Source organism: Fusarium sambucinum, chromosome I (assembly GCF_050947815.1).
Source record: "Fusarium sambucinum isolate potato_lamoka chromosome I, whole genome shotgun sequence".
NCBI lineage: Eukaryota > Fungi > Ascomycota > Sordariomycetes > Hypocreales > Nectriaceae > Fusarium > Fusarium sambucinum.
In genome coordinates, this window is record NC_139294.1 from 1,075,140 (window position 1) to 1,097,066 (window position 21,927).

Below are 21,927 nucleotides of genomic sequence, written 5' to 3' on the forward strand. Positions count from 1 at the left end.
TCGGATGCCCAAGGACTGTTCTCGACCTTGGACTTTGACAAAGCACAGCCGTGATTAGCTGTGCGGCCTGGCATACTCTTTCTGTGCTGCAACACCCTGCTTATGCCCCTTCGTCATTCTGCTTTTGTCTCTTGCCTTATGCGCCTTGAACATCGGGATTAACCTGCGTTATCCTGTCTTGTTCAGTCTTGTCAACCCACAACAGCTTCACCGATCAGCGAACCCTGAAGATCGACCTCCCCGCTCGCCGCCTCTCTATTTATCGACGGCTTGTCTGATTAACTATCTCGAAGCATCCGCGACACTCACCATGCTGTTGATATCCCGCGTTCGATCCTTGGCCGTCGTGTTTGATTGAAAGTCCTGAAGCGGACAAACGTCACATGTGTTGGGTCTTAGACATCTAGAACCCTTCAGTCGACCATCACCGGATACCCGCATACCAAATTCTAACTTATATTCTTCGAGTCACTTTGAATTTCTATCTATCAACCTTGCCACAGGCTATTGAGATAACTGCATCTCCAACATGTCGCCGCCCAGGGCTGGCTCTGTAACTTCAGAAACCTCACCTGTCCGAAACCGCCGTGGTTCTATCAGCTCGATCACTACCGGCCAACTTGCACACGCACTCGACAAGATACACACCTCTGCAAGTCAGAGTGACTCTCTTACTACCTTTAACGACTTTGCGCCGCCTCCAGTAGCAGCACCCACCTCCGATAACAAGGGACTTGCCGGTGATCTCGTTCAGCAAGGATTTAGCGGTCTTTACAGTCGACTGAGGGAAGCCGTAGGTGGTTCTCCAAAGTCGCCCCAGGAACAATCCGCCGGAGAGAAGTCAGAGCCTTCTTCGAAAAGAACATCGATCACTGCGAATCATGGCTCGAAAGCATCTATCAGCTCGCTGAGCCGAGCCGAGACTGGTGCATCCATGTCCACCACGTCCTCTCAAGTTGTACCCAACGATGGAGCTTCAGCCCAAACAGCCGGTGGCATTATCGAGCCCCGGCCGCAACCTCAGTCATCCAAGCCATCGAGCATCAGCCTTATGTCTAATCAAAAGGCCAACTCTACGAACCGTCAAAGCTTTTCAAAGAAGGCGCCCAGCTCTATCGCCGCTGACCCGACGATTGCTCCTATCACGGTACATAGAGACCCTAGTAATACCACTCTACGCACCGAGGACAGTGGTGGTATCGGGTCCAGTCGGAAAAGTGTGAGCAGCAGAGTCGATTTGCAAGCACATTTAACAACCGCCGAGTCCTCAGCCAGTTTATATGATGCGAAAGACGGCAAACTACCGCCCAGGTCGAAACGTGACGATACCTCGAGTATAGAGGAGAGCCTAAAGAGCCCAACGAGCCCTAGAAGCCCACACCACCACCGTACACCCTCATTGCAAACCTTGCAAACCCGAAGTCTTAGAAGCCCTTCCGTTACTTCATCTCTGTTGTCACCCGATAGTGTGAGGAGAAAACCTGCTGTTATTGATCGCATCAGTCGATCCAAATCTCCCGGCGACCAGAATTCAAGAGAATCTTCTTTGGATAGAGGTACTGCGGAGCCCAGCCACGTCAGCACGTCCGCGCACGATTCAGTATGCCACGATTCTTTCTCACACAATCCAAAACCACAAAAAATGGCCTCGGGCGATTTCAGAATACCTGGTACTGTTACCAGCAATGAAGAGGCTTCGGAGCAGGTCAACGCACAGCTTGACCGTATGCGAAAACAGGTCTTGAGTAAGGAGTTTTGGATGAAGGATGACACTGTCAAAGAATGTTTCCTTTGCCAGACGCCATTCAGTGCCTTTAGACGAAAGCATCATTGCCGCACCTGTGGCTGCATCTTTGACTCAAAATGCACCACCGTCATATCAGGAGAAAGGTTTGGCGTGCAAGGCTCGTTACGGGTCTGTAAGCGATGTCTTGAGGTTATCACCAGACGATTTGATGGGAGTGGCTCAGATGATTCTGGGGATGAGCAATCATTTATGCCGAGATTCTTTGGTTCAAACCACGCAAAGTCTCCCAGCAACGCTAGCCAGTCCAAGCCAAGAGATAATGAATCTGGGGTCGCTTCTGAAGGTTCGGAAGACTCGAGACCTATTTCAAGACCTGTGACAACGCCCATGATGGCTATACCTGCAACTCGCCGCCTTGGGGAGTCTCGTACTGCAGCTATTTTGGAAATTGATGCTCCTCAGTTGAGTAGACCTGGCTCTTCACGGTCCCTCAAATCGCTTAGCGCAAGGCCACACTCATCAGCGGGTCATAAGAGACACCATTCCAAACACAGTGGCTTCCTCAACCGATTCAAGCCTGCGCCAGAGGAGAGAGCGCCTTTCCGACGTGTGGTCGACGATGAGAATGCTAAGAAGCCAAAGTTCCCAGCCTTCCACGACGATAATATCATTGATCCTGAACTGGCTGATTACATGTCCGACGAATCGAGTGAAGATGAACAGATGAGTCTCTTCGCGACGATGACAGGCGATCTGCAGCCTGGGAGCCTCGGAGACGACAAGTCAGAGCTTACCCCATACGTCAATGCTAATAGGAAATATCGCCATAGGGGAGGTGAAAAGAGCATTAGCGGCATGAGCTTCGCGAGCAGAAGTGGGATCGATGACCTTCCAGGCAGTCTCGGGGCCTATCGGCGACCACCAAGGCGACGGAACACTAGCAATGTTGGTGGTAGTATACACTACTTGCCATCGCCGCGCCCAAAGTCCGGTGTGTACAAGGGGCCATCGCAGTCATCTGAAATGCTCTTTGCATTGGATACGCCCCATCACAGTGCAAGTCAAATAACTAGAAGTGATTCGTTGCAGCACAGGAAGGCGCCCAAAGTCGAGCTCAACTCGTCGAGTTTGAGGCATGTTGACAAACTCCTCCATCAGTTGCTGGACGATGCAGAGATCCCGAATCCTCCGGCATGGCAGAAGGCTCTAGTCCCTATCCTTTTGCGGGCGACGGACGATGTGGATCCTGACGTTGCGAAAGGCGAAGATATGGATATCAGGCATTATGTCAAGTTGAAAAGGATCCCGGGTGGCAAGCCTGGCGATACAGCCTACATCTCTGGTGTAGTTTTCACCAAGAATTTGGCATTGAAGAGCATGCCACGCAGGATCACCAATCCTCGCGTCATGCTTGTAACATTCCCCATTGAGTACCAGCGACACCAACAGCATTTTATGAGCTTGCAGCCCGTCATCGAGCAAGAAAAGGAGTTTCTGCGTGTTGTGGTGCAGAGAATCACGAATCTTCGCCCACAGGTTCTCCTTGCCGAGAAAAGTATATCCGGCGTGGCATTGCAGTATCTGTCCGATTCAAACATCTCAGTGGCATACAATGTTAAGCACACAGTCATTGAGGCAGTCTCGCGATGTGCTGAAACAGATATTATCTCCTCTCTTGATATGCTGGCCCTTCCCGTTCAGATTGGACGCTGCTCAAACTTTGAAGTCAGAACATTTGTGAACAATGACTACCCTGGCCGCAAGAAGTCATACATCTTCCTTTCCGGTTGCATGCCCGAGCTTGGATGCACAATCGCGCTGAGGGGTGCTAACAGCACGGTACTCTCAAAAGTCAAGCACATCATGGAGTTCATGGTTTACGTTGTTTATAACCTAAAGCTCGAGTCAAGCCTGCTGAGGGATGAGTCTATTGAGCTTCCTGAAGGCGGCGAGTCCATGGCAAACTCCGTGCAGCTGCCAGCGGAAAGTGCCAGATCTCAGAGTGTCAGTAGTGTTGATCACTCGAAAGACGGCCCCGCTGTTGTGGTTAATCACCCTGCAAGTGAGAGTGAACCACCTTCTCAAACTACTGTGGACAGCTCTAGTATTGCCGAAGCCGACGATACTGGCTCCCTTGACCAGTCAGGCCAACTGGTTCAAGAACGCGAACGTTTGACATCTCTCCAGGAGCAGCCAGAACCTTCTGCCGACGACCAGACCAGCCAAGTTCCAGATGACGTTCCAATGCCGACTTACTATAGTGACATGGTGGCCAAATACGAAACCAAAATCCTGTCCGCTTCGCCATACGTCAAGTTCACTCAGCCTTACCTTTTGATGAAGGCACGCGAGCAGGAGAGGCGACTACTTTATTTGCGCCGGCTTCGTGATCACGATTACTTCGTCGACGAAAATGGTGACCCTGAGAAAGCAGATCCACCTCGGTTCCAACTCATCAAGCCCGAGATGGTTGAAGCGATAGGTCAAAAGGCACCGAAGCAGATCATGGAAATCCTACGAGCTGTTCACGATGCTGAGTACGACAAGGCCCTTTACAATTACCAGACCCAAACACGTCAATGGGAGACATACATCCAGGGCAACCTCGATCTCTTTGATCCGTACTCCCACCAGAACATTGTCGTTCTCTATTCCGTCATCTGCACGGAAACCAAGATTCCTTGTACCGAACCATCTCTGGTGGCCATCAATTTCTATGACGAACAGCACATCGATACTGGCATGGATCCTGATTGTACGTTGGGCCAATACATTGAAGATCTTGCATACACCATGAATCAAGTCTGCACCTCCAATGGTTGCGAGCGCAGGATGCTAGAACACCACCGAACTTATGTGCATGACCAGTCTCGCATCACAGTCTTTGTTGAGAACCTGCCTAACAACTCTCCTATGGCTGACCTTGAGGGCATTACGATGTGGACCTATTGCAAGATTTGCAAGAAGGACACTGAAGAAAGGACCATGTCAGAAGCTACTTTCAAATACTCATTTGGCAAATATTTGGAGCTCCTCTTTTGGGGACGCGGACTGAAGATGAAGTACATGCATGACTGTCCTCACGACCATCACCGAGATCATGTTCGGTATTTCAGTCTTCAGGGTGCCCGAATTCGCATCCATTGGGACCCTATTGATCTGTTGGAGATTGTCGTTCCGCGAGCAAGAATCACATGGAAAGTGACGAACGACCTGAAACTCAAGAACGAGATTTTTGCAAGAATGGAGGAAAGATGGGCTAAATTCATGACTTCGGTCAAGTCAAGGCTCATGTGTATTAGAATTGACAGTGTCCTGCCTGAAAAAGCAGATCTTTGCAAGTCTGAGGTTGAACGTTTGACGGCCAAGTCCAAGGAGGACCAGCAACTCATTGTGAAGAGGCTGCAAGACATCTACGTCAACTCGAAATACTACGAGGTGGTACCTTTCAACAGTATCGTCCGAGAGATGCTCGAGAAAGCTGGGGAATGGGACCAAGCGTTTACCAAGTTCGAAGCTGATTTCCTAAGCGACAAGGATATGCGCCAGTTGACCATCATGCAACTGAAAAAGATGTTCACTGACAATGAGTCGAAGGAGTCGCTCGCGTCAAACGAGGGCGGCACTCCATCAACTGTCGATAGCGAAGAGCGACCTTCTCAGACATTCACGGAAGAGGAAGTGAAGAGCACCCAGCCTACGGACTACACCGACAACACCAGTATGGAGGCTAGTGTCACTTCATCAAAACCTGTCGATGAGAATGATGAAGAGAAAGATGTCCCTGATGATGATGGCAAGGTCGAGATCCCGGCAGAGGGTGCTATCGAGCGGGTTGAGGCATTGGATTTAGCCTGTACTCCTCTAACACCATCTAACCCTCCCTCCGAATATTTCCCAACAGAAACAGCCGAGGCCTCGGGAAATCTAGACGATCAAGACACACCTCTTGCTATCGACCCTCAGCAAACACCAAAAGCACCCAGCAAACCATTCGACGCGACAACAACCGACCCTGCTGAGCCTATGCCGTCGCCTATGGAAGCTTTGCCTTCTCCTGTGCCTTCCATAACGGAGAAGGTGGATCAAGTTCGACGAGAGCAAGGTTCATCCTCAATTCCCACCCCTACTGGAGAGCGTGCACCACCACGCAAAGCTGGACAGGCGGTTTCTCCTCCCATGGTGAGAGCGACTTCTCATCCAACCCGTGCACTGGCTAGGACACAGTCTGGGATTGGAAAGGGCCTTGGCACCAAGGAGTCAAAGACGAGTACTTCTGAGTCTACAGGATCTGAGTCAGCAACAACACCTGAAGGGTCGATCAGAGTGGATAAGAAGCTGTCTGATCGCTTGGGTTTAAGAAACTTGAAAGACAGGGGTAAGGCGACTGCTTCAGGAATCCCGCGATTTGTCCATAAGAAGAGAGAGTCCAAGGTTTCAACACTGGCAAAGCACTTTGAGCAGCTCAGTCGTGAATTTGAGAAGGAGCGTATCCGAGACCGCAAGAAGCGTGCGGCAAGCATGCGTCAACCTCGAGCCATGCTACCAAGAACCACCACAAAGGCCATTGTTGAGGTCTACGATGATGTGAATGAGGCTTTCGAGGAACCGAGCCCTCCAACGGAGAGTGTCGCTGAACGGGAAGCTAGTAAACGGGCTGGCAGCACTTCACGGAAGTCTGAGTCACGACAACGGACTGATCCTATTGCTGAGCCACTGGCGCCTGCGGAGCCACCCGCGAGCATAGAAGAACAACAACATGGCCATCAGAGGCAAGAGAACGAGAACGACGAACAGCATCAAGAACTCCAAGACAAAGAACAGGAAGAAAAGGACGAGAAGATGGAAAAGGAGGACAACGATGAGCATACTATCGCCAACACCAGTCAAACGTTGTCGGATGATGAAGAAAGAGCCGCCGATCTCGAAAACTCCGTTACAGACGAGTATCTGCACGATATCAAGGAGATCGCAGACTCGGTCGACGCAAGCGAGATTCCATTGGAGCTACCCAAACATCAGAAGACAAGTTTAATGAAATACCTTACCAACTTCTGGGCTGAGAGAGGTGCGAGCGGCTGGCACCAACTTGAATATCCCGTCAACCCTAGCGACCACATCTTTGTCGACTCTGATATCATTGTGCGGGAAGACGAGCCAAGCTCAGTAATTGCGCTCGCCCTTAACAGCGAAGACTACAAGGACAAGTTGCGCAACATTCGAAAAGAAGCACAAGAAACCATGCAACGCGAGAGTGACAGCGGTGTCGAGGGAGAGCCCAAATCTCTCCCTTCTGACAGCATCGACTGGGTATCTGAAACAGACCTCGAAAAGAGTCTGCTCCGTGTCACAGGAACTCATCTGAAGTATCAGTTCCGGGAAGGATCCGCCACGATGACTTGCAAGATCTTTTACGCAGAGCAGTTCGATGCTCTCAGGAGGAAGTGCGGTGTTGCAGAACGTATCGTTGAGTCGCTCTCACGATGCCTCAAGTGGGATTCCAAGGGCGGCAAGACGAAGTCAGTCTTTCTCAAGACACTTGATGATCGACTCATTTTGAAGGTAAGTTATATATGATAAGTAAGTCCTGTGTTCCAGTCAGCTAATGTTCTTTAGTCTCTTTCCCCTATCGAAACTTCGGCTTTCTTGCGATTCGCTCCTGGCTATTTCAACATCATGGCGGAAGCACTGTTCCACGATTTGCCCTCTGTTATCGCCAAGATGTTGGGCTTTTTTCAAGTCTTTATCAAGAACCCAGTTACAGGAACTGACATCAAGCTGGATCTTCTCATTACCGAAAACCTCTTCTACGACCGCACCGCAACAAGAATATTTGATCTAAAGGGTTCTATGCGTAACCGCAAGATCCAATCTACTGGTGAGCAGAATGAGGTCCTTCTTGACGAAAACATGGTCGAGTACATCTATGAGTCGCCTCTCTTTGCAAGAGAACATTCAAAGAAATTACTCCGTGCTTCAGTGTGGAATGACACATTATTCTTGGCAAGACAGAACGTGATGGATTACTCCCTCATGATTGCCGTTGATGAGGCTCGCAAGGAGCTTGTGGTTGGTATCATTGACTGCATTCGTACATACACATGGGACAAGAAGCTCGAAAGTTGGATCAAAGATCGTGGGTTTGCAGGTGGAGGCCGCAATCGACCTACTGTTACAAGTCCCAAGGAATACAAGTCTCGTTTCCGAGAGGCTATGGCAAGGTATGTTAATGGTTCCGTTACTTGAAACAGTTCGAATACTGACTAGAGATAGATACATCTTGCAGGCGCCTAACTGCTGGCATTTGTTCAACAATCCTCAGTATCCGCATTACTATGGGCGCGCTAGGTTCGAAGAGCCCGAAATGCTTCGCTGAAGCACGTATAAAGAAAGACAAGAGAGGTGAAAAGCACGAAAGAAAGAAAGAGTATACATGCAGTTCATGACGGCCACTGTAAACGTTAGAGGAGGCTGCATTTTTGTTATATGTACAAGCAAGCATTAGCGTCGTTATTATAGGTTTTCATGGAAGCATTCAATAAGAGGGGAACATTAGCGATACAATGGAGTGCATTTTATATGAGAATTGCAATGAATTATAGATATCTTGTTGCTTTGTTCTAGAAAATGAAGCAAGTCGTTTCTAATGTTGGAGTGACTGTTTGAGTTTGTTCATGACGCTTTTGGGGGTTGTGACACCTGTAGCGCCTATAAGCCACTAAAACTTGCCCATCATCTCATCCACTTCTTGATCCAAAGTGAACTGAACCTACACAAACCTGACATCAACAACCAGGAAATAAAGATTCAATGTCGATTGAATTAAACTGGGAGACACTCACGAGTGGTCCCGATGGTGACGCTCTCGCTGAACGCATCCGGGAATTTGTCCACGATAAATTCCAGACGGTTCCACTACCCAAATTCATCCGCTCAGTAACAGTACACGGTTTCGACTTTGGAACTATCCCTCCAACACTCGAGCTCAAAGACATTACGGATCCTTTACCGGACTTTTACGAAGAAGATTTGGATGATGATGAGGAAGATAGCGGAGAGGAGCCGTCGCCTCCACCGCCACCTCCGGAACCTACGAGAATGAGGCCTGGTCCTGCGCCGTGGGGAGGATCTACGAGGAGAGGTGGTGGGTTGAGAAGCGAGGTTTTGAGAAATGAAATGATGGGTCATGACTTGGGAAGTCCTTTCCTAGGAACTTCAACACCGGGGATTCTGGGAGGATCGGGTTTGGGTTACTTTCAGAGTCATCTTGGTACAGGCACACATACGCCTTTGGCTGCTGTTGCAAGTGCACACCATACCAGCTGGATGAGTGTCCCAGGAACTCCGGCACGCGAATGGGGGACTCCGAGTCACACCCGAAACCCATCACAGAGCAGTCTTACATCTGTGGACAACTTCAAAGCTAGCCTCGACCCGCTGCAAAGTCTGCGTGAGAAAGGAAGTGTGTCTACGCTTGCACCTACGTCAGTCGAGGCATCTCGGCCACCGACAAGGGATACACATCTTGGCGGTTCAGCGATTGTTGATGATGATGAAGAAGAGGAGGGAGAGGAAGAAGCTGGACGACGACCGCGGGAACCTCGTGTGGAGGATGTACAGGCTGTCTTTAGGATACGCTACAACGGTGATATTCGATTGAACCTTACAGCGGAGATTTTACTCGATTATCCCATGCCTAGCTTCGTGGGCATCCCACTCAAGCTCAACATTACTGGCTTGACCTTTGATGGTGTGGGTGTGCTGGCGCATATTCGCAAGCGTGTGCACTTTTGCTTCCTTGGTCCAGATGATGCGCTTGCGGCTGTTGGTCCTGACGACACAGAGGAGGATTCAAAGGGTACTACTGGTGCCGCAAAGAACGAGCATCACAAGCCCAGATTTGGTGGTCTCTTACAGGAGATTCGTGTGGAAAGCGAGATTGGTGAACGGGTTGGTGGAAAACAAAGTCTGAAGAACGTGGGCAAGGTTGAGAGATTCGTGCTCGACCAGGTCCGAAGGATCTTTGAGTCTGAATTCGTGTACCCCAGCTTCTGGACCTTTTTGGTGTAATTGTATGTATCATGGATTATAAAATGAAGGTTCGTGGGTATATAGACTAGGAACACCACTTCTAATAGCCATGTAGACATTTGGCGCAAGCATGCATCTTCGCTCTCAAAAACATATACAAAAATCATCATATCACATATCATCTTCTCAAGTCAAGGTTCTTCTAAAACCTTGGTACGCCTGCTGAATATCCAGCTCCAGCTCGCGTGCCTGCTCCTCGCTCAATTCATCGGTCGCCCTCATCTGGTTGAGGGTTATGAGCCACTGTACGATCTTGCCGCGATTCTCAAAGTCCTTGTCTGTAACGCGGTTTACTGATTGGATCACATCGGAGAGGAGAGGATGCAGCTGGTCTTTAGAAAGGAGACCGAGTTTGACAGCGTCGAGGAAGGTGATGAATTCTTGGGTGGCTTCGAGAATAAGAACACCGCTGGTGTTGTTGGCTGCTGCGGTGGGGGCTGGAGTTGGTGCTGAGGGGGCTCGGTCGATGGCTGTGGATGGCATGCCTACACGAATGCGCTCGGTTGCGCGAGGTGCTTCGAGCTGTAAGAATGTTAGTTCTCGATATGAACTGCCAATTGGGGTATCAGAGAGTATCATACATCCCATCTGGCCTTGAATTCTTCTAGATCCCCGAATTCCCTGGCGATAGTCTCATCCGCCAGTAATGCTTTGTACTGCCTCAGCGATCGCTCGCAAATCTCGGTGTACTCTGCTTCAGGGACAGCATCTTTAAGGAAGGCCTTTTCGAGTTCATCGAGTGTTATTATAATACTAAAGAGCTCGGCGAGTGACTCTTGGAGATCGCGCTCGGCACGGGTGTTTGTAAGTTTGACTTCCTTCTCGGCTATTAGCTTGGATATGGTATAAGTCGAATTGTTGAGTATATACCTCGTCGAGATTTATAGTAGCAGAAAGACTCGTATTGGGAATATAACTATGAGGAGTTGGCGCGTAGCCTTGTCGTGGAATCATTATGAATGCGGCATTGGTTTGTAAATGTACGTTATAAAGTAATGCGCCGCTATAGCTTCAGGTGGGATGAATGGATGCCTGCGGGACATGACATGTTACGTAGGGACCCGGCAGAATACTCTCACCGCCTGTCGTTTTCGCCGATCTTCCGTTATCGATAAGCTCGCAGCAAAAATTTTGGTTTTTGGTTTGGTTGCAAAAGAAGAGCCTCTGAAGAGACCCATACAAACAAAAACTACCCCCAATCCAAAAGTCGAATTCTTCACCAGCCAAGGCGCGTACAAGTTTTCAAAATGGCGCCAGGCAAGAGGAATCTCAAGGCGACAAAGAAGTTCGAAAAGAAGCACCTAACGGGCACATTGGAGAAGCGCAAGGCCGGTGCTAAGCTCAAGCAGCGCAAGCAGATCCAGGACAAGAAGAAACTCAGAAGATCAAAGGATGCCGAGTCAATCAGGAATGACGCTGATGCAGAGGCAAAGAAGCCTAGCGTCAAGGGCAAGAAGGTCAACGACATGAGCGTCGACGAGTTCTTCTCTGGTGGTTTCGATGAGATTATCGACGATAAGAAGAAGCTTGGAAAGCGCAAGACGAACGGTAACGCTGCAGAGGATAACGAAGCCAGCGGTGATGACTCAATGGACGAGCAGCCCCTCGCTGCCGGCGACGACAGCGACGACGATATCGAAGAGGCGGATAACCTTGGTATGAGCAAACAGACCATGGACGATCTCGCCGAGAAGGATCCCGAATTCTACAAGTTCTTGAAGGAGAACGACCCCGAGGTCCTCGACTTTGACGACAACGCCGATCTTTCAGAGGTCGATGCGCTCAGCGGTGACGATGAGGAGGAACAAGAAGACGAGCAGCCCAAGAAGAAGCAAAAAAAGAGCAAGAAGGAGGCAGAGTCTGTTGCGGTCGCGCAAGGGAACGAGTTGACTCGTGAGCTTGTTGCTTCATGGAAGAAGGCTATGGCTGAGAAGAACTCCCTACGAGCTGCTCGACAAGTCGTTCTGGCTTTCCGTTGCGCCGCGCACTTGAACGAGGATGATGAGGAGTCTGAGCAGCGATATGTTATCAACAGTCCCGAGGTCTTCAACGATATTCTCCTCCTTGCTCTCAAGGAGATTCCCACGGTTATGAACCACCATCTCCCCGTCAAGGAGTCCGCCTCTGGCAGAGTCTACGTCCAGACCGAGACAAGAAAATTCCACACCTTGTCTCTACTGCTCAAGACATACACCTCTTCTATCATGCACCTCCTGAGCACCCTCTCCGACGACAAGACCCTCAAGCTTACTCTCTCCTCCATCACCCCCATTCTCCCCTACCTCCTCTCTTTCAAGAAGCTCGTCAAGGCTCTCGCCAAGTCCGTCGTCAACTTCTGGGCTCAGCCTGCCAGTTCCGAGACGACAAAGATCACAGCATTCCTTGTTCTGCGACGTCTGGTCGTGATCGGTGACAAGGGTATCCGCGAGACAGTCCTCAAGGCCGTTTACCAAGGTCTTATCCAGGGCTGCCGTGTCACAAACGCCAACACTATCCAGGGTATTAACCTGATGAAGAACTCTGCTGCTGAGCTCTGGGGCATCGACCAGGCCGTTGGTTACACCACTGCCTTCTCCTTTATCCGACAGCTCGCCATTCATCTGCGCAACAGTATCGTGCACAATAAGAACGACGCTTTCCGAATCGTCTACAACTGGCAGTACACCCACTCTCTCGACTTCTGGTCATGTGTTCTCGCCGAGCACTGCAGTCCCTTGAAGGAGGCTGAGGCCGGAAAGGAGAGTCAGCTCAAGCTCCTCATCTACCCTCTCGTCCAGGTTACTTTCGGAGCCATGCGCCTGATCCCCACCGCCATTTACTTCCCCTTCCGCTTCCACCTCATCCGCTCACTCCTCCGAATTTCTCGCGCCACTGGCACTTACATCCCTCTCGCCTCTCCCCTTCTCGAGGTCCTCACCTCAGCTGAGATGAAGAAGGCCCCCAAGGCTGCTTCCCTCAAGCCCTTTGACTTTGCCACATCATACAAGGCACCTAAGTCATACCTCCGCACTCGCGTTCTACAGGACGGTATTGGAGAGCAGCTCGCCGAGCTTCTGAGCGAGTACTTCATGCTCTGGACCACCTCAATTGCCTTCCCTGAGCTCGCCCTCCCTATCATTATCCAGCTCAAGCGCTGGTTGAAGCAAGCCCGCAACAAGACCTCTGGCAACAAGAACGCCAAGCTCGCCGGCCAACTGGTCCTTCTTGTGCAAAAGCTCGAGACCAACGCCAAGTTCATCGAGGAGAAGCGCTCCAAGGTTGATTTCGCACCCAAGGACCGAACCCAGGTTGACGGTTTCCTGCGTGACTTTGACGCTGCCAAGACACCTCTTGGAGCTTTCGTTGTTGGACAGCGCAAGGCTCGTGCTGAGCGTGCCAAGCTTCTCGAGGAGGCCAGAAGGGAGGACGACCGCAAGCGACGAGAGGATGAGAAGGCCGATTTGGAAGATGAAGTGATGGAAGACAGTGAAGCCGAGGATGACGAGGAGATGGGTGATGGCGCTGCTGACAGCGATGAGGATGATGAAGAGTAGCTATAAAATATCTTGTGTTTTTTCTGGGCCGGTGTGTAAAACGGACATCATTTCATATTTGTTAGACCTAAATCAAGGATACCTTACCTACCTTTTTCTGTTAAACTTCACCATCAACAGAACAAATAATAAAGATTGCCAAAGGGATGTAATGAATTCAACTGAAAAAATGTCTTATAGTCATTCTCGCCAAATAATAGCGAGTCAAATTTTGTACAAAACGCAATACACTAATTGATTTGACCCTGGTAATTCCAAACTCCCCAAGTAAAGCCATCTAACCCCTGATGGTCAATACACCTGTACCAATGAACCAATTTCTGAACCAAAAACGCCTTTTCATGGTTGATATCAAATTGCACACACCCATAACGCTCCATATCATGTCAACAATTTTTATAGCTCGGGGATACCCTCCCAAGTAAGTTGGTCGCTGTGGCTTGTGGCATCGCGGACTGTCATACCCGTGATGTTGAGCACAGTCAACTCGATCTCCTCCTCCGACATGGCCTGGCCAGCAGCCTTCTGGCCCTCAAGAACATCATACAAGCTGTAGATCTGGTCATTCTTCGCCTCAAGTTGCTTGAGAAGCGTGCGAATGCTTTCAGCAAGGCTGACACGATCACGGCGGCCCAAGGCCTTGTCTCGACCGCTGTACTTGGTTTGAATACGGGTGAGCTCGAGTTGAAGATGATGAGACTCATCCTCCAAGCCCTTGATAACTACAGCGAGCGCATGACCAGGGTGCTGAGAAGGTCGCATGGTGGGATCCTCGACTGAGAGGTCACGGTCCGTGACAGGGACAGGTCGTCGAATAGTAACACGCTTCTTACCGGCAACAATATCAGCGGAAGAAAAGATGCCACGGTGAGATGTGATGCGGCTGCAAACTGTACAGTTTTTGCATTCGTGCTCGCAGAGATCGTCAAGAACTCTCCTGGCATCATTCGAGAGAACAGGGCAGGTATCCTTGTCGCTCTTGATGCTGTTAGCCGTGATATCAGTCGTGACCTGTTTGCGTGAAGATCGTGAATTGGACCGAGAGTGCTGAGACTTTTGACTTTGAACAGTCAAGTCCTTAGTGTTTGACTGCTTCTGCTTCTGCTCTGTACCCTTGGCTTCCTTACGTGGCAAGGGAATAACGTCCAGTTGTATCGAGTAATCGTTATCCTGTGTAGTATTCTCAACTGATTGAGCACCAGTTGTCTCATCGTTGTCTTCTACTGTGTCCATATCGTAGGTATAAGTTGCAATACCCTTCAAAGAGCTTCGCCTCTTAGAATCGGAAGTTGTTCGGCGCTTGCTTCCTTGGTTGGCAACATTGGAACTGTTCTTCTTTGACGTCTTTCCGGGGATTGAAAAGGCAACCTTTTGTGGTGTGCCAGATTTGGAATTCTTGGTCTTGCTCTGCGATTGCCTAGTTTCGCTTTGAACAGTGCTGTTGGGCTTAGTGTGGGTGCGGGTTTCCTCCTCCGTGATATCAGGAAGAGTTGGCAATCTGACACTATCATCGGTCTGCCCAGTAATCTCCTTGGTCTCGGTAGCTTCCGCGTTCTCGGCAGTATCAACATTGTCGGTGCTGTTCATGGTGATGTCAGGAATGAAGAAGGCCGATGTCATATTCTCCTCAGTCTCGTCATCAAGACGGGCAGAGAAGTCTTCCTTGGGGACCGGACGATAGGATTCCAGCTGCTCCTTCAGGAAAACCACCTCCCCCTTGAGCTTCTTATTCTTATCATGAAGATCACGCGTAGTTCGTTCAAATCCGGCGTTCTCGCGTCGAAGGAGCTTGTTCTCCTCAAAGTACTTTTCGTTGTGTCGCACCAGGCTTGCATTGTCCTCGCCAAGCGATGACTTATCTTGTGATGCATTCTGGAGTTCTTGCTGCAGGTTCTCGATCTCTTCCTTGGCAGCATCGAGTTCATGTTGGACACCGTCAAGGTTTTCGCGGAGTTCCTCATTCTCGTCGACAAGAGCCTTGTTCGTTGTTCGTAGCGAACGGTTCTCACCGAACAAGGACTGGTGGCCGTGTCTGACACCGTTGTTGTCACTGCGAAGGGACTCAATCTCCTCCTTCAAGGCCTCATAATCCTTACGAAGAGTCTCATTGGCGGCTGAGAGTGTCTTGTTCTCAAGCTCCAGTGAGTCACGTCCATGCTTGATAGACATCAGATCGCGCTTGAGAGTGTCGTTCTCAGTACGGATCTGATCTGTTGACTCAAGCTGTTTTTGTGTCGTCTCCAGCTCCTTTTGCTTCGTGTTAAGCTTGCGCATGAGCTTGTTAATATCCTCACATGCCTCTTGTAGCTTCCTCACGGCACGGTCTCGTTCGTGAGACAAAGAGTCGTTCTCAATCTCGTTCAACGTGTTCTTACGGGAAGCCTGTTCTAAGCGCGATTGAAGAGTAGAGATTTCAAGTTCTAAACCTGCAATCGGTTAGTCGCTTGTAACTGAGGGATAGAGTAATATTACTTACGGTTCTTTTGGGCCACGAGATTCTCGTTTGCTCGAGAAGAGTCATAGTCGTTATCGAAAGACTTTCGTGACTTAAGCTGAGCCTCCAGTCGCTCAACCTGCTGCTGCAGATTCTCGGCATATTCGTGGACCTTATCGTAGTGCTCTTGAAGAGAATTTATCTCGTCACGGATCATGTCCATCGACACAAAGATCTTCTCTTCGTCTTCAGGCACATCAACCTCGTCAACTTCAGCATGGGCGGCGAGAGATGGTTTCTCGAATCGATCATGAACTCTACCATTCTTAACAAAGATGGGAACACCGTTTCTCATAGAGCCGGTGAATCGAAGTGTGCCATCGACAAAATCACCAAGGTGGGAGATGTCGGGCATGAAGAAAGAGCGACCATTGCTCTCGTTGTGGGCAGGGCTAGCGAGAGATACAGGTGATGGGGGTACAGCAGTCAAGCTGGACTTGGCGGAAGACATATTCGGTGATGACTTTTGCTGGTCCTGGTTTTGAAGATCAGGGCTTCTAGCCCCTCTTCGTAGACGGTCCAGCGCATCTGATAGAGATTCTCTTTGCTGTTGTTCGCCAGCCATTGATTCGGACGAGACTCGGTTATGCACCTTGGATAGTGGGCTGGGGTTATGTATGGTCTTGTGCCAAGAATGATAAGAGTGCGCTCGTGCAGGAGACTTGGAGAGTATTGATGATAGATCAGACCCGTCATCGACACGAGGCTGCATCTCGGAACGCGTTCTAGCGGAACCTTGCCAGGTGTTTTGTGTAATGTCGTCGATTTGAAACTTGATAGCAGGAGGCTTGTTTTCCTTTGACTCGGCGCTCATAGGTCGAGTGTCAGTGTCGTCGTCGTAAACAGGCACTTCGCGTGTCTTGGGAGCACCAAAGAACTCGGGCCACTTGCGGTGGGCAGCCTCCCAATTGATAGGTAGGTTGCGAGGAGCAGTAACGCGAGCAATGTCTTCGTTGAGTCTCCGTGTAGACTCGCCGTCTGGGTCAGAAAAGACGGAAGAAACTGTTGGGCTAACGGTGCCGTGGGAACCGGTGGATGATGGCGGGGAGTTGAATGGGTTATCACGGTTTGCTTTCATTTCTCTAAGAATGCGGGAACGATATCGGGTGGCGGTGTCGGCCTCCATAGTTCCTTCTCACGCGTTGTGTTGTGTGCGTGAGTGAATAAAGAGGTTTGAGAATGTGACGATATTAATTAAGCGAGGATGGATGCGACAGCACCCGTGGCGCGTATAAGAGCGTCTGTCGGGTCCGTGTTGTGAGGTGGGTGATAATGGTTAGTTGAAGTCAATGATATGTCGACTAAAGACTGCGATACATCTGGAGAATAAACACGCGTCAAGAAAGGCGTGAAGAATAAAAAATCGAGTAAGATGTAAGAAGGGAAGTGACAATGACAATCAATGAATTGGTGGAGAGAAAGAGATATCCAGCCCAGGTTTATCAAGTGTGTTTAGGAAGGAAGGGGTCACGACTGTTTTTGGACAAAAGTAAACAAAGCGCCATGTTGATCCACTTTGGCAGCTGCTACCAGCCACTTGAATTTGGGCGTCGGAGCCTTAAGACCGCTAGATCTGATCCATGTCTCGAATAATGATTGGTTGGCATGAGCCGTCAAACCAAAGCCCTGTTGGCCGCGGGGCTGGTTCCAGATCAAATCCACATTCACGCTGCAGGTCCAAAGCGTGTGGTCGCAGTTCGCAGTCGTGTTTCTTTGTGCATCCGTCACGGCTAACCTAAAGTTGAGAACCAGTTTATGTCAATAACAAACATTGTAGTCTTTTGTTGACTCTTGCAGGGGTTCTCCTTCTTGCGTATTATTATTTAATAATTAAATCTGTTGAATTTAATTAACCATGAAACGAGTTTCTCCACTGACAAGCGAAGTTTATTAATGTGGCACTACCCGCTAATCGTGAATTCATGACTTGTCTTGCTTGATCAAAACGAAGAATCGCGACTGAGGCTTTTGCTGTTCACTTTTGGGTCAATACTGCTAAAATAGTTCTACCATGACTCGAATAAACCTCAACTTCTCACCGTTTCTTCAACCTTTAGCATAATGTTCTAGAACCCATCTTGTGACCTGCTTGATTCGTTTCGTGGTGGGGCAGATCGCCTGTTCTGTTACACCTTGTCGACTTTAAATCATGACTGGCAAACAAACTTGACACTGATTCAATACTGTCGCGAAACTTGCGGCCTTTTTCCCTTCTCATGTGAATATATTACTCTTGGTTTTCCCTTCCTTTCTCTTCTTCTTTCTCTGTTAAATCTGTTCTGTACCTTCCTAAAATCTAGGTACCTTATCTTGTATCTTCATATACGCCGAAATCGCATCGCCACCATACATACATGACATGGATCAACCTATCTCATGAAAACCGCGCGGCCTGATCCAACCAAGTTTTTCTGATCTACTACAATAAACGCCAAGAATCTGAAAATCAACCATTTTTGAGGGCCTCGATCTCCAATGGCGTGGCTCAAAGTCGCTGCTGGCGTCGCCAGTGTTCTTGCGATAATCAAGCCCATCTCAGCTGCGCCTAGTCACGAGAGCGCACAGCAAGATTATTGCCCTATCATATATGATGAACAACCAACAAACTGTCGTGCAATTCCAGAAACATTTCTAAGTTTCTCACCAAAGAAATCAGACCCTTCTCCTGCCGAGACACAAATTCTTGAAGATGCTCTCAGTGCTCTAACAACGTTGCAAGACAACTTTTTTGAACCAGACTATGCGACATGGCCCTCTTCTATCGACTGGACTGCAGCTGTGACGGGAACAGTTGTAGCCGGAATGTTGACGACTTTGTCAAAGGCCATCAACACTGTTGATTTGGCTGGCGTCGATGATTGGAGAGTGAAGGAGAACATTATTTCCACTTTCTATGCGCAACTCGTTGGTTCGTACTTTGGACAAGATGTCCTGTCGCTTCGAGGACAAGTGAGTAACAGCACAGATACTACAATAGATGTAACTCTTACTGACGTGATATCGCAGGCCTATGATGACATCCTGTGGGTGGTTCTCGGCTGGATCGAAGCCATCAAATTCGTCAACACACATGCTGAACTTCACTATCCCAAGATTAAGTTAAAAGGGACCGCTCCCAATAATCTAAAGGATATGATTGATGCTATGCCATGGCAGGGTTACAACTGGTTCTCGTCATTTGCGCACCGCTCTCGCATCTTTTGGAACTTGGCGACTCACGGTTGGGAAACGAAGCTCTGCAATGGAGGCATGGTCTGGAATCCTCGCCTGAACCCTTACAAAAACGCCATCACCAACGAACTGTGGATTTCTGCCTCAATCTCCATGTACGAACACTTTCCCGGCGATAACTTCACTGCCCCATGGCTCAACAATGCTGTGTTCCCGGATAACGACCCGGCACATCTTGAAGCCGCCATTGAGGGATACAAGTGGCTCATAGACGTCAACATGACCAACTCCCGCGGTCTTTTTGTCGATGGATATCATATTGATAGTAGTAAGCCCGGCAACACAAAGTGCGACGTTCGAGACGAGATGGTGTACACGTACAACCAGGGTGTCTTGCTAACAGGCCAAAGAGGACTCTGGTCTGTTAGTGGTAGTGCATCGTATCTGGAAGATGGTCATCACTTAATCCAATCCGTGATTGAAGCGACGGGATGGAATTTGAAAGGCGACAAGCCCGCGGATGATACAAGCCGCCTAAGTCCCGGTCAGCTGCCACCCTGGAGAGGGCTTGGACGAGGAGGAATCTTGGAAGAACAATGTGATGCTAGTAGCACCTGCTCCCAAGATGGCCAGGCATTCAAGGGTATCTTCTTCCACCACTTTACAGCATTCTGCAGCCCCCTTGAACCACTCAGGGGTCGAAATGGCAGGATAGTCGATCCTCATGGCTTTAAGAAAGTCAAGTCTATCCATGCAAAAGCATGCCATTCGTATTTGGGCTGGGTCAAGCACAATGCCCTAGCAGCCCTTGAAACACGAGATGATGCTGGTCTTTTCGGTATGTGGTGGGGTGCTGGCATCTTTGACGCAAGCGTCACGTTGGACAACGACGGCATCAAGCACGACGCTGAGAACTCAACTGATTACCGCAACCGAGGAACGCCAGCGGGTGAAACGTGGGGAGGACGCCACAGGTGGGTTCCAGGAACAGGAGGCTTGTCACCGTTGGAGTCAAAACCCGATCAGCAAGTTATGGACGTTGCTGGGGATAGACTCCTTCCAAGGACTCGCGGAGTATCAACTCGAGGAGTGACGGACCCTAATACACGGGGTCGAGGTCGAACTGTGGAAACGCAGGTCGGAGGAATCGCATTGCTTAGAGCATATTGGGAGCTTTCTCGGGCATTTTGATGATTATGATATTTTACGCTTATGATGGAAACAGATTTGTTAGGGACGATAGACATGATAGATCGCGATAGATAGCAGATTATAGAAACAGCTCAGGATTTAACTACTGCATTGTATCAAACCAGCTGAGAACCGCAATGTTGCTATTTCTCGGTGTCAGTCTAAGGTGAAGAGCTAATTTACGTCGCATCCCGCACTCGCATCGCTTCAGAAGCCTCAATGCCCGAAGCCAAATATTGAGAATAGGTAGAAATTGACATCATTGATAGCAGTTACTCTGCCCCAACGCTAGCACAAGGCGAATCCGAACCATTCAGCGAGGCAGATTGGCTGGGTGGCTCGCGACAACCTTTACATAAATACGCTAAGAAGGTTTGGGCGTACCATTCGAGCTACAGTGGTTACGCCGAAGGTGGCTGCGCATTCGCATAGCTACGTTGTATCTCGAATGAAAGTGCAGTTTAGGGATAGCTTCATTTGGAGAGAACCATACCATAGCATCTCAAGATATAAGAGTATGCTTTCTCCCCCAAGAAGAGGAAATATCATCAATACAAGAACATCGGCTACTCTACAATTACCAAGCTCAACACTTATAAACAACTTTACTCATAACATCACCCTTGCTTCATTCTTACCAACATTCATCATGGGTCTCATCGGTCTTGTTATTGCTATCAGCACCGTCTTCGCTAGCCAAGAAGACAATGGCACTCGCTCTGGTGGTTGTTGTACTCGCCGAAACCAAAACCAACAAATCTACACGGCCTCACCCAACCCTGGATACACAAACTACGCGGGCCGATCTTCATGCCACCAGCGCAAGATGGAACGTCGCGCGCAAAGACAACTACAGCGCGCTGATCGCACCCAGCTCCGCGCAGAACAACGGGCAAATAGGAACTTCCAGAAGGCTGAGAGGTACCAAGCGGGTGCTATGATGATCAAGTCAGGAGCACAGAGAGTTGGTCTTGTTGGACAGCCTCAAGTCGAGAGTGTTCCTGTTGCAAGGAGCGTTCAGGAAGAGACAAAGGATGGTCTCTATGAGTTGGATGCTATCAACCAGCAGCACGTCGCAACAGAAGCACCACCACCATCATATGATGAAGTTGTACGAAAGTAAGGGATAAGAAAAGGAAGTTTGGAGTTTGGGAGTTGACTGGTTAGCAATACTTTAATTTAAGGGATGGTATAAATAAATCCATGTTTGCTTAAATGTCTTGTGTAATTGTCTTACACGCCTTTTGGATGATACGCCTTTTAAACAACATGGTGTAACAGTACTTTTGGGTAAATAGATAGAATAGGCGAAAATGACCTCCGATATCGAACCCCACGGACCCTGCACCAACCCCTCCATACCAATGAGAGAAGGGCAATTAAACATAGTACAAATAGTTGATAATATTGAATAGAAGTTCACTGTTACCTATTGCTTCTCGTTGTAATCAATCAGGTCATTATCCATATTTACAAGTCAATACAGAAACAGAAAGTAACTTAAAACGTCTTATATCAGACGATAACCGGCCTTGTATCGGCCTCGGTGAGTCCGCCAACGTAATATTCGTACCCGGTAGAGAGACTTGTTATCTGGTGCTGTACACTCCACAATTTACGTCACCCTGTGTCAATCGACTCATACCTGCGAAATCAACAAAATTTCAGGTCCGATCTTTCGGCGGTGACAACTACCTAAA

General features: G+C 49.2%; 7 protein-coding genes across 7 annotated transcripts; 5 read left to right on the forward strand and 2 right to left on the reverse strand.

Annotated features, from left to right (window-relative positions):
- Positions 1-529: 529 nt before the first annotated feature.
- On the forward strand, positions 530-8,123 carry FSST1_003094 (1-phosphatidylinositol-3-phosphate 5-kinase; the record flags this gene model as incomplete). The annotated part of the gene is made up of 3 exons (XM_083229143.1): positions 530-7,309; positions 7,364-7,968; positions 8,021-8,123. The coding sequence occupies 3 exons, from the start codon at positions 530-532 to the stop codon at positions 8,121-8,123; spliced, it is 7,488 nt and encodes a 2,495-aa protein (XP_083086524.1).
- A 434-nt stretch (positions 8,124-8,557) lies between these two features.
- FSST1_003095 (ERMES complex subunit MDM12) lies at positions 8,558-9,817 on the forward strand (the record flags this gene model as incomplete). The annotated part of the gene is made up of 1 exon (XM_083229144.1): positions 8,558-9,817. The coding sequence occupies one exon, from the start codon at positions 8,558-8,560 to the stop codon at positions 9,815-9,817; it is 1,260 nt and encodes a 419-aa protein (XP_083086525.1).
- Positions 9,818-9,964: 147 nt separating this feature from the next.
- Positions 9,965-10,792, reverse strand: FSST1_003096 (ESCRT-I subunit protein VPS28; the record flags this gene model as incomplete). The annotated part of the gene is made up of 3 exons (XM_083229145.1): positions 9,965-10,360; positions 10,420-10,656; positions 10,709-10,792. The coding sequence occupies 3 exons, from the start codon at positions 10,790-10,792 to the stop codon at positions 9,965-9,967; spliced, it is 717 nt and encodes a 238-aa protein (XP_083086526.1).
- Positions 10,793-11,085: 293 nt separating this feature from the next.
- FSST1_003097 (mRNA-binding ribosome synthesis protein NOC2) lies at positions 11,086-13,371 on the forward strand (the record flags this gene model as incomplete). Its single annotated transcript, XM_083229146.1, has 1 exon — positions 11,086-13,371. The coding sequence occupies one exon, from the start codon at positions 11,086-11,088 to the stop codon at positions 13,369-13,371; it is 2,286 nt and encodes a 761-aa protein (XP_083086527.1).
- A 396-nt stretch (positions 13,372-13,767) lies between these two features.
- Positions 13,768-16,991, reverse strand: FSST1_003098 (uncharacterized protein; the record flags this gene model as incomplete). Its single annotated transcript, XM_083229147.1, has 2 exons — positions 13,768-15,797; positions 15,848-16,991. The coding sequence occupies 2 exons, from the start codon at positions 16,989-16,991 to the stop codon at positions 13,768-13,770; spliced, it is 3,174 nt and encodes a 1,057-aa protein (XP_083086528.1).
- Positions 16,992-18,340: 1,349 nt separating this feature from the next.
- Positions 18,341-20,227, forward strand: FSST1_003099 (glycosyl hydrolase family 76-domain-containing protein; the record flags this gene model as incomplete). Its single annotated transcript, XM_083229149.1, has 2 exons — positions 18,341-18,814; positions 18,872-20,227. 2 exons carry the CDS (start codon positions 18,341-18,343, stop codon positions 20,225-20,227), a joined length of 1,830 nt encoding a protein of 609 aa, XP_083086529.1.
- Positions 20,228-20,876: 649 nt separating this feature from the next.
- Positions 20,877-21,350, forward strand: FSST1_003100 (uncharacterized protein; the record flags this gene model as incomplete). The annotated part of the gene is made up of 1 exon (XM_083229150.1): positions 20,877-21,350. One exon carries the CDS (start codon positions 20,877-20,879, stop codon positions 21,348-21,350), a length of 474 nt encoding a protein of 157 aa, XP_083086530.1.
- Positions 21,351-21,927: the final 577 nt, after the last annotated feature.